The sequence below is a fragment of the Stegodyphus dumicola genome, chromosome 3 (assembly GCF_044657685.1).
Source record: "Stegodyphus dumicola isolate Sdum_Otavi_A_Nest chromosome 3, ASM4465768v1".
Taxonomy (NCBI): Eukaryota; Metazoa; Arthropoda; class Arachnida; order Araneae; family Eresidae; genus Stegodyphus; species Stegodyphus dumicola.
Genome location: NC_140770.1, coordinates 200169622 through 200190727, shown reverse-complemented (window position 1 = coordinate 200190727; position 21106 = coordinate 200169622). Strand labels below are relative to the sequence as shown.

The window sequence follows — 21106 nt, the reverse complement described above, 5'->3', positions numbered from 1 at the left end:
AAGAATATTTTGAAGCATAGATAGATCGCAGAGGAAAGATTTTACAAACAAAATTTAAAATTTTATTAGTTCACATCGGTGGTCTTCATACTTTTTTGACTCACGGAACCCTTAGAACTGTATTTTTTTTTTCGACAACCCCAGCCCACCCTTAAATATATCTTAAAATAATATTAAAAGTATGTCAGTATGTTATACATAGTTTACGTAAAGATAATTAAAAAAAGTCTTTTATTAAAAAATTAACATAAATTGTACATAAATTAATAACGTCACAATTATTTATATATATATATATAAGTAAATTAACAAAAACCTATCCCGTCCTCCAACATATTCGCTAGCATTTTTGAACTACTCTCTGAACTCGGCCATTTGCAGGCATCTTAGTAAAATTAGGATGTCTTGAAGAGTCATCGTGAGAAGGTTACTTTCACTCGTTGAAATTCATTGTTGATTCCATTCGTAAAAAAAAAAAAAAAAAAAAAAAAAAAAAAATAATCATCAAAATATGGAACATAACTGCAGGAAAAGTTTCGTGACAAATTCTTGTTGAATGCAAATTCTAAGGGGGGCGAAAGGTCCACCAGTAGCCCAATGAATAAGTCCCCTGAATAGTGGTATTTCGAACAGTGGTAGTTTCGAATCTTGGCGGCCGAGCGGTAAAGTAGCTGAACACTGGTAGTTCGGTCCGAGGTTCGAATCCCGCGAACGGGCTGGCTGCATGGGTGTTTTCGTGGTTTTCCCCATGTGTAACGTGTATACGAACCAATTTCCCTTATAAAGTTCTCCATGAAGACATCCCTCCCCTTAGGCAGATAGCCCTAGTGCGCTTTGCCATAATTAAATACACCACCACACCAATACACCACCTTTCCTGGAAAAATGCATCATCTTTTTAACGCTATAATTAGTAATAGTGTTATCATCATATCATATTAGCTACGGTTATTTAGTTGATTTAAGTTGCTTTAATTAAGGCTTTCTTTCAAAGATGATTTTTTTTTTTTTCAAGTATTATCTTTTTCATGGAATGCTTTTGTGCAAACTTATTATTTGTAAAGTTTGTTTAGTGCTGGTATGTTAAAAATAAGGAGAAATGTAAGTGGGCCCGGCTGGCGTTACAACAAATATGAATATAAAAGAAAGAATACTCTAAACCAGCGTTTCTAAAGCTTTCTTCTCAAGTGTCGAGCATTTTTAAGAATTAGAATGTTTTGCGAACCACTTACTCCTGTCTCCCTCGAAAGCAGATTTTTAGCGCATGTTAGTACCAGTATTTTATATTTCTTAAATACAATTAATTAAAATAGTTTTAATTTTTTATCAGTTGTAAGTAGAGTAAGGATAATCTTTGTTTTTAACTAAAAATTAAATTAGTGTTGGTACTAACAATGAGTTATATGAGTTCGGCTATTCTTACATAGCTGCTCTATGTTTGGACGTATACTGGTAAAATGCATCATAGTCACAGTGCTTTAAATCACTCTTTTGTTGGTAAAACTAGAGTGAGAAAAAACATCGATAACAAATTTCAGAAAATGTCAATCTTGGGAGGAAAAAATGCTACATGCTTGCCATGTTTAGTTTGCAAACTCGTGAACTTTTCAACTTCAGGGTAGTATGCGCAATTAGTTTCACTTTTATTTTTTATCATTTTCGGAGATTTAAGAGGACCACAAGAGTAGACTTCAAGGATTATTTGTGGTCCTAAGACCACAGATTGAGAAATGCTGCTCTAAGCAAAAATGGAACTCTGGGGTTAATATTTTTTTTTAATTTCTATTTTTATTCTTTTAAACGTATCTACGCACCTTATATGCACATATATACGCATATGTACAATCACGGAAGGGATAAAAAACATTTCCTTTAGATGCTAATGAGAACAGAGAAATGTCACAATTCTCACTGAAGAAGGAAGTAAGTCACCGAGCAAGAATGCATTACATTTTCGAGTGAGTCGTGTTTTTCTCAACCGAAATAAGCGCTAAAGATTTAAAAAAAATAGAGGCAGACATCGTTTAATCATTCTACAACGACCATTCATTGTCATAAATGGTTTCTCCTCGTCATTGGTATAATCACTCAGATCATTTCTGGCGCCATTAACGTCTGTTACTGTGCCATGTGTAAGGCAGAAAATATTTCCTACGTTTGACCGGCGTGGAGGGGAGGAGGAGTTCCTTCTTCCTTCTTCAATCATTGAAGCCCGCGAATTTAAATATGTATGCCCCAACGAAAAAGCTCCGTCTGAATTTAAATTTCTGCTTAGGTTTTCAATTTCCTTTTCACTCGAAAGATATGTTTGCTGACTTGACGATTCGCCGAGTTCAACCCACCAAAAATGTAAGAAAAAGTAAGAATGAAAATATAAAAAAATGAAATAAAATAAAAATAAAATGAAAAAACGATAATGCCACGAATCTTACATATGTCAGATGGAAATGCAAGCAGTTAGGAGAAATCTTGAGATTCTGTCTGTTGGAGCCGAACGGAGAATTTAGAGTTTATTTTATACCCAGTGTTTCCTCAGGCGTTTCAGGGCGCGGGAATCGCAGCTACGTGAAAATCGGACCGCCAATATAACAAGAAATGAAGGCGGAATTTCTTTTCTGTATTTTATACGTAGTGGCATAAAAATAGGACAGTGAACAGTTTTAAAATTTCCTGGGGATTGCTCCAAAAAAATTTTTTTATTATTTTATTGAAGTAATACGCCGGTCGTTAGAAAATAGCTTTGAGAAGAAAATTTTGAAATTCATATGGTGAATTTTTCTGAATATGAGTTAGTAATCTTTTCATCTCTGCGCCACATTTGTAAATTGGTAAACTTCTGCTTCGAATATATTTCTAGCAACAAAATTAAATTTCGTTTAGTGATGACACATTTTTAATGGCAGCAGATCTGACGTAGAGTAGAAGACTGACATCATTATGATGATATTCCCACTGATCTGTGCCTACTGAGCTACTGACTGATATCATTATAATGATTTTCGTACGGATCTATGTAAAATGTGAGATAACTGAATATGTAAAAAACTATGTATGACTAGTAAGAATTCTCAGTTTCCTTCCCCTCCATCCAATGATGCAAATTATTCTAAATACAAATGGTGCTATGATTTTAATATTTAGCTTTCTTAATATGAATAGAGACATGTGCAGCGTGATTACAACCAAGCGTCCCTTATTTCCTCCAAGAATATATTCCTTAGGCTTTCCCTTAGGCAAATAGCTCTCGCTGTGTTTGACTAAACAAAAAAACAAACGAATGTTACTTATATTAAATAAGCAAGAATTCCTTAAAATGTCATCCAAGAAGGCATGGTTTCCTTTAGACAGTAATCGTATTCGACTAGACAAATAAAAGAGCAGTAAATATTTGCATCAAAATTAATTTTGTACGGAAATCCTCTATTCTGCAATAGAAACCGTTCTCAAAAACTATTCATAAATATTTCTAGTAAAATGCGTGCTGTGATGGGGACGAAATGCCAACCGCAAAACCGATTTTTTTTTGCAATTTCCTGAGTCGGCGTCACCTTCAAGCATCAGCGTGTGGAAGATTCTGAATCCCCAACATTGTTTTTGCCTAATTTGCCGTTTTAAGTGATCCAATCACATTTAAACCTTTTTGGGGTGACATTATGTATAACAACATGTCCCTTGTAATTCCAGTCATGTTAAATTATCCAACCAACCTCTTCTCCCTACTCATTTGTATAATGTGGTACATCATTGCATGAAAATCAGTAATTTTACACCCATCATCGTATGTTCATTTAACACCACCCAGAATTTTTTCCCCTCATTGGTGGGCACTTAGCCGACTTACGCTTGGCCACTACTAAGGCCGGAAGTAGTGGGCCTAAGCAACTAATAGGTGGGCCACCGTTACTTCCTATTAAGGGGCGGAAAATTATAGGCATGCCTTCTCCGCGATTCGATCCCGAACGCTTCTGTATCGCAGTAAACTTCCCCTATCCACTATACCATCTGGGTTGCACCGCCCAGACGGTACCCAAATTAACAACAGATATTTTAAACAATTTGCTGAAATACATTGAAAAATCAAAAATCGTGGGATAGGAGTTCAGAAGTTTTCGGTCTTCTCTAGTCTTAACAACATCTAGGTATCTAAGGGCATGAAAATAATGAAACGATGAAATCATTCAGCACGCATAAGGCTGCCCATAAACCCTGTTGTGTATTCCATAACTTAATTATTTAAGATGAAGATGGATTTATTATTCATTAACTAGTTTCAGAACTCATGAATACTTCAAAGGGTTCATGTCGGAGGACTGCGAAGTCCAGCTCACGATGAGAATGTCCATAGAGTATTCTTGCAGCTAGCAGCAATCAAATATTGGTGATATGCTCCATCAATGGTCTCGAATTCGCAGACACCCAAAGCAATTTTGCATGGGCCGCGAATACATTTAAGATCATGTACTTGTCGTAAATACGATACCTTTACACTTTTAGAGACACAGAAATATGGACTAAGTTTATGTACTCGATTGATGTTGAAAGGGAAAAGATATAGAATAAATAGGGTCGGGCCTTGTCTTTGTCACATATTCTGGGATACGTGAAAAACTTTTAACGCCTATACCATTAGTAAATTTAGTTCGCCAACTTACAGTTGGTGGTGTTTTAATAGTGTGGTGTTTTCTATCGAGCTGATGCTTCTGATATATATTTTACTTGAATCAATGATTAACTGGCTCTCTGGATTCAGAATTGTGCAGTTCATATTGCTCTATAGATGGAGACAAACTGACCGTTACAGCTTATAAAACTTTATGTATGTGTTCGTGTTTGCTGTTAGATGTACCTTACATCAATACTTATCATTTGGAATTGTGCATAACGTCTGAATATTGCTTTATACGAAGGTTCGTTTTGTCGAATTAAAGATGTAAATAAAATTATAGTAGGGATTTTAATTAAGAGATTAAATCAATTTAATTTAAATTACACAAGCTATGTCTTTAACAGAGGGTTAAAAAATGTACGAAACGGGATTTTTTTTAGATAAATAGAAAATTATGTACTTTTTTAATTTATGCCCAGTAAAATTGTGTATTTTAACTGTAATGATATCAAAAAAATCATTTTTACGCTAAGGTTACAAATTTTATCAGAACCCAAACGTCATCAAGTGTCAAGTTTTCGTAAAAAATAAGGAAGTTTGTAATTATTTACGTAACAACATATGTAATTTTTCCGTATGCGTTGAAGGAAAATTTAATACATAAAAGAAAGACAATTATTCATTCTCAATTTATGTCTGCCTTGGAAAATTTTTTCAGAAAACTTATAAAATGTTTCGTAATTTGCTTATTTTGGTTTAAGCTAAAAGTAATTTATTTAGTGGTTAAATTACTGAATTATACAATAAATAACTTGAATTTTTTAAATGACCGTCAGCATGAAAATTTAATATTTAACCATCAATTGGTTTAAATTACTATGTGTAACCTACCGAAGTTTCTTGCACGTATCAAAATTCAGTTTTCAAATAGGAAATAAATTTCAATTTCAATTTTTTCGTTGCATTATTATTATTATTATTATTTCTGTATGTTTCGATAAATATTGAATTAGTGATATTTTAAATTTAGTTAAAAAACTGTGTTAATTTTTTTAACTCATTTTTTTAAAAAAAAGATCCGTCCCTTCATCTGCTTCCAGGCTGTGCATTCAGCCCAAATGCTATTTCAGTTTGAGACCACTGTGTTATATTGTAAGTTCCCCCCCCCCGCCAGGAAAATAGATGAACATAAAAGGATGTAGGTATCTCAGACTCATTACGGGGACTCCAAAGGATGTGGAGGACGTAATAAAGAATGGACATAATTCCGACCATGGCCAAAAAAACATAAGACAAATTCCGCCAGCCTGAACTGTATCTTGAAGAAATATAGGGTTAATACCTCTTGACAGAGGTCACTGACCGAGCCACTCAGCGCTATTGCTCTAAAAGTCCAGTTCCTATAAAATGTATAATTTTATTTGAATACAATTATTTTGAAAATTTATTATAAAATTCTTTCTTCTTCTTTATAAGTAAATTTCCTTTTTTTCTTCTTTTATAAGAAATTTCTTTGTAAGTTAATGATTAAAGTTACTATGTTTTTAAAACAATTAATTAATTATATATTTTTTTTCTTTCCAGGTAAGCTTCAGTTCTTGTTCTGCTTTTCAAATTTTGCGCAAAGTCTCAAGAAGTCTCAAGAATTTGCGCAAAGTCTTCCAGACTTGGTAAAAGTATTTTTAATTATTGCTTTTACGGGAAAAAATATTTATTTACAATATAAAAAGTATGTCCTTGTTTACTTAAAAAATAGGTAACAAGTAACAAACAAGTTTTAATTGTTTTTTAAAAAAGTACATTCTATCAAAGTTTAATAAGCTATCATGAACAGCCGGTGGCTTGGCAAATGCGGTCAAGAGCAGGAGACTGACATTAATTAGGGAAGGGGAAAGTAAACCGCTGTGTCAGGGATCATAAGGGGAGATATATTTTTTTTAAAAAAAGTGTTTTTTGGCTAGTTTATACATTCAAAGGAAAATACAACTTACTCACTGAACTTCGCACATTAGTCCTTTAAACCCGATGAACAGTACATTTGTGTGACAAGGCGAGCTTTCTGTGACTGTACAATCTGTTTTACATTTAGCGAGCTTGTGCCGAATAAGTTTATTCGCTATTTTATGTAATTTCTGCAATATTTTGTAATTCTTTTATTTTTTTCCTTTAAATTTTATTTTTTTAAAGATAATTTCTTTTTATTCACAAATATTTATATTTTCTATTTTTCTAATAAGTGAAACATTTAATTAGATTCTGATATTTTGTTTTCATAATATAAAGTACGAAACCTTTGTTAACATTTTCATAGCTCACTGTAGTTCAGTGACCGTATTTTAATGTGCCATTTTATTCGCGAGTCCATTCATCCGATTTGAAACTTGGAAATGAATTAACAAATCGATCTTTCCATTCAATTGGTCCTATCGACTTGAATACAGTGAGCCTGAGTAAACGGGAAGTATCTTTCGTAAATATAAAAAACATTATAAGCGCATTTCTAAATAATAATTTTAAAATATAATTTTCACAGCTGTTTGACGCTGCTTTCAAAAGATTTCTTAATTATAAATATAAATATATGTACTGAAAATTACAAAGAGAATAACACATACGTATATGTTATTACGAGAATAAGTATTGCTAATGTATGCAATAGGGCTTGAAAACTCATTTTGATTCACCTTTCTTTTCTTTATGAATGACGAAAATCTGTTTGCCATACACGTGATCAAATAGCGAATAAGTATTTAATCCGTAAGATTATAAGTATTGATTAACATTTCATATAACTACTTCTAATTGAGGCTTTCTAAGAGCAACCCCCTTAATTTTGACTCGCAGCTTTTAATTTTAGACTAGGATATGAGCATAGAATCTACCTTTAAACAATGGGATTTTTTTTTAAAAACACTGTGGCATGACAGTGCCCAGTAATAATAGTTTTAGCGTCGCTGAGAATCATTTTCTGGATTCTCATATTGATTTTTTTCCAAAATATATTAAAAGCTGCAATTGACGAGTATGAGCAATGCATAATACATACATATATAGCGTAAGCATACCATAAAGAAAAATCAACCCCAACAAAAGCTGATCGACTGCTATTAAACTCTAAAGAGGGGTTTATCAGAGGGAAAATGGTAATTAAAATCAATTAAAATTCCATTTAATTGATTTTAATTATTTATTTACTGTATCGATTTATTACTAATTGTAATGGATTGGAATATTTGAATATGAATTAGCTGAATATTTAAGAAAAATATTATGATTGCGAGAATAGGAAAAAAAACATTTTTTGAATGTTTACTTTCTTATAGAATGCAGATGAATTCATTTTTACTCAATGAAAATCAAAATTTAGTAGCTAATTAATCTGTCCTGTATCGAGCACTTTAGTTCAGTGATCCGTATTAATGTGCGCTTTTTTTAAAAAAATTTAAATGCTTCAAGAATAATTAGAAAATGGCATAACTCTCTTCTTACCCTTAAATTCTTCAATATAAAAACTGCATTTTCAGCTATAATTAAGTGAAATAATTTTCTAAATATAATTCAAAGCATGAAAAATAAGGTACATAAACAGCTTGGAAATGGAACTAGCATTGAGATTCTCTTTAAGAAATATGGTGAAGCTTAACAAAAAGTCTACGAAGTGAAGTAATTCCGTAGAATATTTTCTAACTCTTTATGATTAAATTGCACTCAATTATACTTTATAAACGACATGTAAATACTATTTAATGTATATGTGTGGATGTGTGTGTGTGTGTGTGGCTCACGAGCGGCTGAGCTGTAAAGTCGTTGAACTCTGGCAGGTCGATCCGGGGTTCGAATCCGGATCGACGGTAATGGCTGTATTGGCGTTTTCGAGGTTTTCCCCACGTGTAACGTGCATAAGAGTCAGTTTTGCTTCGAAAGTTCTCCACGAGGCACCCTTACCCTTAGGCAAATAACCGTCGAATGCTTTGCTATAATCAAACAAACAAGACCAAACAATAGATATATAAATAAGTAGCTTAAAAAACTGCTATATTTTATGTATACTTATCAAGTAGTATTTAAATATATATAATGATTAAAAGAAAAGAAAAGTCGGATCCTGACTGATTGTACATAATGTAATCCCTATGATGGCCCTAACAATTCTTTCTCACTTAAAGTCGTAACCCAAAAAGAGAACAAGTAAAATTAAACTTTAGATACGTATACAATACTGAATCTAATACAAAAAATAGAAAATATAAAAATAAATTATATATGTACGAAACCTAACTAACTATTTATATTGATATTACGTAAATATAGGTATGGTAATGAACATTGTATAATAAAAATATTTTATACCTTGTTCTATATTTGATTCCATTTATATATACCTATACATAGATATATATAATTTAAGGATTCCATTTAAGGATTATAGTAGTAGTTAATACTACTACATATAAAACCCAAAAGTGCATCAATAATGTATTTTTCAGTATTATTTAACTTCATTCTTAAGAATTTTCTGCAGTCTAGTTTGCGTTATTTTATTCATAAGTCTCAAATAAAAACAATTATTGGTTATATGTCATTAGAAAATTAACCAAAAAGCAGCGACCACAATGTAATTGAGAAACAGTCCTTAGCCGTGAAAAGGTTGAAAGCCATTCGGTTATGACTATTATCTCACATACTCAGTTACTTCGCATACATGGAACATAGCATTCAAAATGAAAAACTCAATATTTACTACAAATTCATTCGTGTAACAAATATCTGTCTTTCTACACTTATGGCTTTAAAAAAGATGTTATTTATCTTACAGTTTATCGTTAAGTAATACATTTTCATTGTACAAAATTGCATTCATTCGAAGAATTCAATTTGTATTTTCCTCTGTATAAAACTGAATGTAGAGAAGTTAGATGTTTAAACAACCCCCACATTTTCAAAAGATCTGGAGCAAGATTGTCCCCTCCTTGTCAGGTCTCCCCCTAAAAAAAGGGATTGTAAATTTACGACCTGACCGCATATGGGGGTATTTCGAACAGCCATGTATTATAAGAGAATGCTCAATAATTTCAAAAAATTTTCATTCATTAAGTTATTTTCTGAATTCTTTAATCAAATAGAGCAATTCCTACTGCAATTCCCTGTTGTTTCTTTATTACATTAATTCTTGAGTAAAAAAAAAAACAGGGAATTCATATTTTACTTTATAAATTATTATAGAAATTAGTAATCAAATTTGCCGCATTTGAATTCTGAATGTACAGTAATGCAGTAATAATAATATTTGTCAATATTTAATTTCTTTGCTATTTGTAAATAGTAACATCTCACAGTGGTAATGAAATATTTACAATTAGTGACTTTTTCAGTTATTAAATGTAACTTTAGCCCTGTAAGTCACAATCGAAATAAGGTACTGGATTATCAGTGGGAAATTTTAATTACATTAATGTGAAAGTTCTTGTGCTCAACCCCTTTTTCTAACGAACACATCTATAATAACTTCAGGAATAATGAATTCATTTGTTATTTTCTTCTCCTTGAGCACCTCTGGCGAAACAAGGATTTTACCTAGCTCCATTTCAATTTTGTTCGAGAACACCCTGATAGTTGAAATACTATAATTTCGTTTCCGCTCAACGTATAATTGTTGTAATGGCATTTAATAAGTAGTCACAGTCAAAATTCACATGACTACCACTCCCTTCAGATAAACCACTTCTGAAAAATCAGTACTTCCGAAAACATAATCGAATAATGGTAATGGACAACAGCGGTAGTATTCATCCTATATTCCTAAGGAAGTATTCACCCTATAGTATATATTATGATAGTGACAAATAGAATTTCGATAGAAGTTAATGATACTTTTTTATGTCATCAAAAGTCAAAACAAAATTTGGAACTGAAAAGCCCATTTATGCCAAGAATGATAACAAGAAAGAAATTAACCAAATCACCGCAAACTGTATGTCATCATGTTCGAAATTAGCGATTTGAAAACTTCTAGCATTTTATTTCCTTCTCACAGTAGTAAAAGGTAAAATTTGGTAATGTTTTACTGTTTGGGAAGAGGCTGGGTTATTTAGATTATTGCAGACTTAAAATAAGCTACTGCAGAAGGCGAAAATGCTTTCGTGAAAACCTTTCGAAGGAATACTGTTGTGTAATCACATTATATATGGGAAATACCACAAAAACTCATGCAGCCAGCCCATTCACCGAGATGTGAACCAGCAGATCTTACTGCTCGTCAGCTGGTGAGTTTCCATTGAGATGGAGAGAAGATTGTAATTTGTTAACTAAGTATATTCATGCATTTCCGCGTATATAGATTTCACCAAAAATTCAGGTGGATATCATATACATGGACGATTAACTTTCTGTAACTGGCGTCAATTTAGATAATAAATTTCCACCGAGCTTTTGCCGTTGTGACAGCTCCTATGGTGTTCAAAACTTATGACAACGACATTAGGGATATTTTAAACCATAGTGGGAACGCAGCCTAAGACGACTATGTCCACAGAATATCAAACTCCTCTGGAACTGTGAATGGTCGCCACAGAAAGTTTCACTGTAATTTAGTCTTCCGGCTTCATCAAAAAGTAATTACACGCATATAAGACTAAAAAATCTGATGTGTATACCACATGACTTCCTTGTACAGAATATTAAATTATACGCATTTTTTCTTGCATTTCATTTAAACTTATTGGATTGAATTAAATCTACTTCGCCGACAGCGCATGAACCACAATAGAATAAATGCATTCTTTAAAATTCACTCTAGTATTTGTTTACCAAAGCGACACTCTGGCGCTAGAGTCAATAGTATTATATTTCGTTCATATTATAACTCATAATGAACAAAATTTATATCTTTTAAAGAATAGAATTATCTAATCGTTGCCACATTTTCTATTCAATAAAGCTAGAATGATGTATAAAAGAAATTAAGCAAATAAAACAAAAAAGAACAGTTTTTCACAGACGATTGAGTATTTCTCATTCAATTAATTCAGTTCTCACTTCGCGAGAAGGCAAAAATACATAAAAACTCAAAATATCTATATTAAAAATTACGAAGTAAATCTTAAATACTTATTTCCTCGAAAAAATTCCAGAAAGGATTAAGCATGATTTAATTGGCAATAATAAATGAAGTCGTTATCTTTGTTGTTGCGAAGCTAAGTTTCTCTAGATTGGCAACAAATCCACTAGTCTGCTGTTTCAAATGTAAACAATCAATGGCCGCCATAAAAAAAAAAGGCTTAGCTGCACTTAAATAACTTTAAAATTGTTGATAATTCTAAAATTATTGCACACTGATTCACTAAAAGCCTAAAAACAACATAATTCAATCATTTTTAAAGCAAAAAATGTACAATTTACAAACATAAGAGTAAAGAAACTGAGATCACTGAGCCGGGTAACAGAGTGGATATATATATAAATATATTTATATACGTTTGGTGCGGCCGATTACCAAAATACCAGGTGCACATCTACATGTTATAGCAGTCCTATATACAAAATTTCAACATTGTGAGGCTACTCGTTTTTGAGTTATGCGAGATACGTACGTACGTACGTACATACGTTCGTACAGACGCCATGAAAAATTCTCTTCAGAATTAATTTTAAAGCAGTTTTATAATTTTTTGCGGGGAAAAATGTCCTTTATTCTGTCCTAACGTACAGATATCGCGCAAAAACATCGTTAAATTGCATTCGATAGCGGTCAAAATGGATATTTTCGTTGAAATATGCTGCCTAAAACTTTTCGCGTTTACAATACTTCCTTTTTACTTCGTACAAGGAAGTAAAAAGAACCTCTAACCATGGAGAACCAAATGCTGTTCATGTGCAATCGAAGTAGACTTGAGCAAACACAATACTCTAATAACTGTATAAATCGTTGTTTAATTCCATATCATTATTTCCATCGTCATAAATCTCGCCACATCAAAAGGGGAAAGAGAAGTTATTTCATAAAATTACGGTTCCTTCTTTTAGTTTTGAAACCGAATGAAGTATCGGAGAAACTATCAGCGTTTCTAATGACCGCGAATTGAAGAATATGCGCACGTGATCGTATTCCAACTCACGGAATGGCAGCAGTGGTTCTGAAAATTTCTCGGCCGGATTAGAAGAATAATTTTGATTGATCATCGGACGTGAATGATTTTCGTGTTCCTTAATTTCAGTCTTTGGCTGAATGTGCAGAAAATGGATCATATGTGCCTATAAAACATTGTAATGCCTTCGCAAATGGTAATGTTCAGTTCCTTGGAGTAAAGACGTGAGGAAAAGTTGATGAAAGTTACGCATTAATGGTTTATACAGCTCAGGTCTTCCCGCTTTTATGCCTAAGTAACACATGCATACAAAAAATAGATCTCTGTAAGAAAATATGTCTTGTTTATTACTCCTGTGATATTTTGCTGTGTATGAAAGTCATGCAATTTCAAGAAGAAAAGGAAAATTTATGTGTGGTGAGATGTTTATGTAGGTTTCATTGCTTTTTATTTCGTCTTAGCTAAATTTTTTGTAAAATGCATTTAATCTATTATTTATCGTCCTTTAAATGTATCGTGATAAGGAACGTGACGGATCACGACAATATTTTGCTTATATGTTTTGTAAAGACGTGATGAAATGCACAATATCTATGGCTGTTTGCAATGGCATACGTATGGCATACGCCTACGCGTTTTAGGGAGCAAAAAATGCTGGTTCTCTTTTTATAATTGGAAGAGAAAAAAAGGCTGTTGAAAAATTATACAGTATAGAAGCATTGGTGCTAACCGCCTCGTTAAAAAAATAATAATAATATTAATAGAGACGCAGTAATAATGCAGCACATTAATGCATAAAATAATCGTACATGAAATAAAAGACTATTAAAAAAAATCTAAAAGTTTTCAGATTGTAAATTACGTCCAAAGGGGCGTTTTTTGTAACATTTTGTGTGTTACATTTATTTATTAAATATCACGTTTTTTGCATTTAAACCACAAAATTCAGTTTACTAGCAATGTCGCAAAATAATTTTAAAATGAGCCTATCTTTAGGATTTCCGATACTCAGTTCAGCGCGCTGGAGATAAAAAGTTTTTTTTTTTTTTTTTTTTTTTTTTTCCCGTAGAGTGTTGCCATTTGCCATTGCTCGCTTTTAAATCGTTGAGTTTGTTACACAATTTTCGTTAAAGTCTTACAAAATATGAAACCTATCATAAAACAAATTCCAAATTTCAAATTTGATCTTCCACATTCCCATATTCGTAGGAGGATTACGTCATTCAAAATTCGATGGCTCTATGTACCGTTGTTTTATCACAATGCGAAAAATATACATACATTTATGCAGATTCTTCATTATTTAATTTCTTCAAATATGATACAGGGCGATAATATTTGGTGGCAACAGTTTGAAAAGTGAAACGGACATTCACAGTGAACCAACGCAAACTCGCAAAACGGAAACAATAGTCCTTCAGAGACAAAACCTCTTTAGACTAAAAACTCCAAAAACTAATGTCAATATTAATTTAGAAGTCAAACAACAATTGTATGTATCTTAATTAATGTCAATACTTAAATTCTTAGCAAACTTTCGTTATATAGATAATGGTATTATAAAGGAAATAAAATTTGTGAGTAACTAAAATGTTCCAGTCTTATTATTTGTCATAAAACAAAAGATTTGAGTACAGTTTTTCAATATTGCAAATGCTGTAATTAATCCTTTTCCCCGCACAAACAGTCACTTTTAAAAACAGGCTTTCTTCCTTTTAAAGAATAGGAAAGGGAATCATCCCTTCTAATCTCAACTTCTATCCGTTTAATATAATACTTGCACATAAAATTGGACCCAATCCTCAACTTCTGAAAACCCGATCCACGACTTTCCTAACACTCTATGAAAGCGGATTAGGGGTGCACCCTTTGATTGTACACACGTGTAGAGTCATCGGTTTTTTATTGAAGTAGGAGATCAGAATTATCTATAATGAACTCGCCGGGACTCGAACCTCTTGAATACGCGTCGAGTAGGCTTCCAATTAACCCCGATGGTATGCGGAAAGGTGGGAGAAAATATCTTACTTGCGGAAGTTCCTAAAATTTTTCAGTCTGTGAGAATATCGCGGATGGCGATTCAGAAAGCTTCAGGAATTGTTTTTGTTTAACCAAAACAGCGAACCTTTGCTTAAATCATCAGCAAGTAACTTCTAATTGCTATCTAATTGTTTTTATGTAACCAAAACAGCGAACGTTTGGTATAAACATCTGCAAGCAACAATTTCTGATTTCTGTATCTATAGAAACAGGTACAAAATGAACATAAACTTCCGGGTCTAAAACCTAAAAAATAAAGAACTACGCTGTCAGAAAAGCAGTTACTAAGAACAATAGTTAGATACTGAGAATAAATCTTCAAGATCGGTAACGTTTCACCACTTGTGGATACTGACTATGCTGTTAACTATAATTTTGTGTGCAGTGCATTGTAGTATGCTGTATAGGGTGACTAATCCAGAAAATTAAAAACTCCGCTTGTTAGCTGAGATTTTGATCAGTTGATCGAAATTAGGGAACCGTTGTCACCAATTTGACAACAGCCAAAATCGTTGACAGAGATGTCTGCTTTCATAACTGCGTTACTTTATGCAAATTATAATATAAAGCTGTTATTTTACAATATTAGGAAAAAATTATTCAATTGCATAATTTTTAACATTATATGCAATAACTTAAAATATCTTTGATGGGCCAGATGTTGATTTATAAAGAAAAAGAAACTTGCAGACATGGTGATACGTTGAAGATGCACAGAAAAAAGGAGCAGTCGTGGTAGATTTAAATATTTTATTTTAAAATTTAGATGATCAAACAATACAAGAAGCCAACATAAATAATTAGGTGCTATAGCGCCTGATTTTTTGAGGATTATATCGGTACCGTTACATTTAAAAGTATAATTTTGAATAGAGCAAGCGTTAACATTTCTTGTTAGCAGTAGAAGCAGAAAGCAAGTATTTGGAACGATATCTTAATTCAGAGGGAGCTCGTTTCGATTTCAATATCATTTGATTGGCTAATTAATAAAGCTCTAAATTTCTTATTCGATTATTATACTAATTTTAGAACAAAAAGAGGAGATATCAGATATCCAAACTAAAAAACTAAAATAAACTAAAAGAGTTATTGCAATAAGTTAAATAAGAATTTTGATTTATATATTTTTTATCTTACACACACGTGTGTGTATTATTTAATTATGTTTCTGTTTTTACTTTATGTATTTGTCCGTCTGTATATATATATATATAAACAAAAAAACAGTCATCAAATAACGTAGAGTTTATTCAAAGTAAATGGAAAAGTATGCGCAAAGAAATGTCTTATTTCGGAAAACAAAATGACTCCATAGAAATATGCCCCATAGTCGTCGTAACGATCAAGCAGCATGTGCTTGAGCTTATGCAATATGGCCACTTGCTATCGACTTATCCACCGTGTTAATTTCTCTCGGGTTTCTGTGAGGTAAATGAGATAAAACTGTATTTATGTAATAACGATGTAAGATAAACCTGCGATTTATACAGAAATGAAGATCCGATGCATTCAATAAATGGACAATTTATAATGAGGACAACGTGTAATAACGCCTCATATTTAGAGTGCTCCCATGCCGCGCAGACACTATACATGTACAATCATCCATGCCTTCTCCGAGACTCGAACCCGGCCCCTTCGGTATCACAGTAAGCTCCCTAACCACTATACTGGCTAAAAAGTTAGTTAAAGACCACATCAAAAAGGCTTTTTTTTGGGGGGGGGGATTTGTTGATAGCTGTTTATAGCAAATGTATTGCAAGGCAAAGGATCTGTCAGAAATGATTAAAACAACAACTGTAAATAATTTGGGGATCTGCTATTTAATGAGTTTTGAAACATATATGAATACTAAATTCTTAAAATTAACATCTATTATTTAAAACTGGCAAGTCGTGCAAATTCTGATTTCTTAGAGCTGACTTTCAAGGAAGTTAAAATAATTCTGTTTGGACATTGGCTTCTCCCCCTCCTCTCTCTTTACGTTAAATATTGAAAATCAAGGAAACATGTTCTCCCTATTTTAGACTAATTTTTCAAACCATTGGTAAAAAAAAAAAAAAAAAGAAAAAAGAAAAAAAAAAAGCCAGGGCAATTAAAAAAATCTTTTTTCTTTTGTATATCGTATTACATTTAAATTTTAAAAAGAACGCCTAGGATCTGAAAAATAAACACATGTTCTGCCATCGTTTCTCTTAATATTAACTGCCTTCGTTTTCCCTTGCAACTGAATAATTAATAAATAGTGTACAAATATGTTGTTGATATTTTTACCATCTTAAGACTAGACATCCATCATTAAGAAAAAGTAATTCTTTTTCTCCAATTGAAAGCAACCAGAAACTGCCGCAAACAATTTTATCGATCATCGCATCTCCAAAAAGGAATTTTTTTCCGTTACCAAAGCAATCAGAGAGAAATATAAACTCACACGTGAGTCGCTTAGGGTAGAATTTGCTCGCAAATAACCCTAGGTGTCCAGTCAATACGCAAAATGAAGGAAAAGGTGGGGGAGGACATTCGGACTGCGAAACAAGAGACGCAGCCCTAACAGAAAGGAAGAGGGAGGTTGAATTTCCACCCCCTAGGGTGTAGGCTTTTTCTCAATTGGACATCCTGGTCACGTCCATCCGTTGTGCATTCCCTTGATATTCAGGTCTCGATCCCCCATCCACCGCTTTTGAAATGTGGGTTCCTCTATTGTTGCAAGTTCCCATGCTGTAATAAGATTTTCAATGGCCCCCTCCCGAAGCATAAATTGAGCCCTACTCCTGTAGCTCGCTCTTTTTTGGCAGAAGTCGATTCGAGGTGCTACTTAGCGTGGTTTGGCAGCACTTTTGGAAAAAGAATTCTACACTACAAAGCAGCTGTTGCAAGGTTTTGGTCAGAAATATTCAATTATTGGTATCCACTTTATATACAGTTGGTCAGTCCTTAATCTCCGCATTAAATTCACTTTAAATGTGGATGATCCGCATCCTTTCGTTGAAGAAATGGCCAGAAATATGAACATTTATAAAATAAACTTTAAAATATTTATTTTCATTGGAGTTAAGTGAAGCAGTGCACAGATAGATATTATATCACTGTGAGAAAATGTGACTGATAGTAGAAGCTGAGATAATTTTAATCATCACAGAAATAAAATTTTAATAAAACGATGAAATCAAAATACTCATCTTGAAAATATAGATTTCTGTACTGGTTGTAAGATCTGTTTCTGCTATTTCCGCACAGGCGTGGATAAATTACCAGCACAGAAGAAGGGTGAAAATAACCATTTATTTAATTCAAATATTTAACAGAATGGCACGATCTTTGTGCTTTAAGAGGTTATAGCACATGGCTACAGTCCCTGCTAGACGGGACTTTTCTGAGAAACGAGATTCGGGTAGCACTGGTTTAAACGGGAGGATTCCTAGAAGAAAGAGCCCCGCCTGAAGCGAAATCCCGCCTAGCTACGGAAGCAATGTTGCGGCTACGCGGGACTTTTTCAAACCTCACCGAAAATGTCTCGGGTCCCGTGTAGAGACAACCAATCAGACGAAAGTTCTGCTTCTGAAGGATCACGTGATCCCGATTTGAGCGATAATAGATTACTTGTTTGGCGTTCAAGTCTTTGTAGTAAGTGAGAATGGTAGCCTAGTTACGTGTGTTTTCTGGAATTGTGCGGGTTCTGAGAATTGTCGCTTTCGACGTCAAGTCCCGCGTAGCCGAAACATACTAATATGATTGGGAATAGCACCGTCAACTTGCGGTGAAACTGAAACGTAGAATACATGTAATTCAAGTAAAAATCTAAAATAAAATAGTGCTGTATTAGCCCGTTAAATTACGCCTAACAGGTTCAGGCGTGACGATAATCCGAAATGGCGAAGAGGCTTACTAGCGTAACAGCGAGACAGCAACGAAACGTGCGCTGACTAGCGAAAACACGCTCTGAATAAACTCAGAGATTCACCCGTTTAAATACTCACTTCACTGAACTTTAAATTTACATCCTGGCGAGAAAATGTAAGGGGAAGTTGAGGAGTTCAGGAAATGTATAACGCTTAAAAATAAGTTTCTTATGCAAAATAAGGGAAACCCTACATCGTTATGCATGAATATTTTACATCTACTATTTAAAAAGAAGTATTCGTCATTATCATTATCACTACTTGAAAACCAAGACACATTTTGTATGGTTATCATTATTAGAGAGTTCCGTATTGGCTAAATATTGTAGACAAAACTACTGAATATTAGAAATTTATCCTGCATTAGTTTCTCAGCAAACTACCTGGTTGCATGAAGTTTTCATGTACGAGAATATGAGTAAGCTTCCCTCGTAAGTACGCTAATAAGATTATTCCTCCCAAAGCAGACAGTCCCAGTGGATTTTGCCTTAATTAATTATCCAAACAAAATTATAATCAGGAACGGAGATTTTTAATAATGATTTTGATATTAATAGCTTCAAAAATTTTTAAAAAAATACTTCTTGTCATCAGTCTGGTACTTCATTTGAAGAAAGCTTGTTTCGAAAGTAAAAAATAATTAATTTGATTTGCATATTGTGAGCACTGTTTCAATTGCATACGAGTATTTTAGGCAACGACATTCATGCTACTGTAGTCAATGCATTTAATATTAACGTCTTCTTTTTTTGAAGCTCTGAAGAGTTGTATTTTAATCCGTTAGAGAATTACAACCAATGCAAAAATTAATTCTGAAATGGGACATATTAAAGAGTGGATCGTAAGTTCATTGTTTCTTTTTAATTTTGCATGACATAATTTAACTACTTTACAGATATGAATAAGGGCTGCTTATAAAGTTTTCGGTCTGCTTCCGTTTCCTGATATTAAACGTAGAAAGGTTTTCTGAAAGTTCTACATCGATGTCTTTGAGTTTGCAGTTGGACTTCAACACTTGGTCACCGAAAATGAAAAGTACCTCGACCTCGTCGTTTTGTCGTGGCGGGCGAGGAAGGACGTTTATATGACTTTTGTAGACGTTTGTTTCACGGAAGAGGTGTGACTGAATTTTGAGTTAATCTTGGGAAGATTTTTAACGGAAAGTTTAAAAAGTTATAGTATGCGTGCGATGATGAAATATTTTAGCCGTATTTCAGTATTTCGATGATGAAGGCATTCTTTTCGGTAACAAGCATATGAGCGATGCTGAGCGTTTCTGGCAGGTCATTTTCTATGGCTAGAGTGTCACATCTGTATGTAAATAAGCATTGATTATCACGTAAATGTTTTGAAAAACGTTTCTATAGATCCGTGAGGAGAAATGACCTGGATTTGTTGAAGAAACAAAGCTCTAGGACTGTGCTAGCTGCATGGTGCGCTGTGGTACTATATAAAGTCGCTCTATCTATTCTCTGCATAGATCAGTAAGATCAAATTTACTGATAAGTGAATTTCGGTTCTTTCTCAGCACTGAGTAGATTGTTATACGGGAAGCAACTTTCTTCAGAGGGGAAGAAAAACAAACAAAACAAAACAAAAAAAGTTCTGTGGTGCTAAAGAGCTTATTCGCAAAATAGTTTATTTCATGTTTTTAAATCGCGCATAAAATGTTATGATTCGGTGCAAAATTCTCAAATATAGAAAAGGGGTACATGTTTGTAAAGTACTCTGATTCTTAATAAAAGAATTTAATCTTAATTTTTATTTCAACCAGCCCTTTATATAATTTCCTTCGCTGGATTTTTAGTATATTTCCTTTTTCCTTTCAGGGTCAAAAGTATATATATATATATATGTATATTTCTTTAAGAGGTTGTTTTAAATTATATCGATTCCATTTTACAGTCTTTCTGAATCATGTTACTTAATACTAATTGTCCATTGAAGAATATAAATGAGAAACCATTCCTTCCTTTTAACTGATTAATAATATGGTTAAACTAAGAAATAAATTTTACATCATGAATTGGCTGTTGTCCAAATATTTGGGGAAGATGACTGATGTTCTGTTACAGTTCTTGCTGAATTTCGCTACTGTTATTACAGATAAGAATTCAAGAGGCTCGCATTTTAGAAAATTGTAGTCGTAAACTTCTTTGATGATTCCTCCTGTGTGAATCATAACTATCGATCAAAGCATAGGGTCAGCATATACTTTAGTAGCATAGTTAATTGTTTGTAAGCAGTTGTCGCACAAAATAAGTAATTGCAAGCGGAAGTTCATTTGTAGTTGTTTAAAGGTTTCACTAAATGATATGTTAAATTGTAGAGTCATTAGGCTTTTTGGAATGGGAAATCTTGAAAAATCAACCGTGCCTACATTGATAGTCGAACTTAAGAACCTCGAGTTGCTAAATGGATTTGTTGACACGATTATACCACAAGGGTTAGTGGCAAGAATGCATTTGATTCCTTGT

The 21106-nt window shown here is 33.1% G+C and overlaps 1 protein-coding gene across 2 annotated transcripts in view; it reads left to right on the top strand.

Moving 5' to 3' along the window:
* Window positions 1-21106, top strand: part of LOC118181679 (uncharacterized) — a 134777-nt gene that overhangs the window by 54422 nt on the left and 59249 nt on the right. The window contains exon 2 of one of the 2 annotated variants that reach the window (XM_035350865.2): window positions 6191-6276. The exons of the other annotated variant lie outside the window; for it this stretch is intronic. Coding sequence (XP_035206756.1) covers window positions 6191-6276 — 86 coding nt within the window. The remainder of the gene's footprint in view (window positions 1-6190; window positions 6277-21106) is intronic. 2 annotated transcript variants of the gene reach the window in all.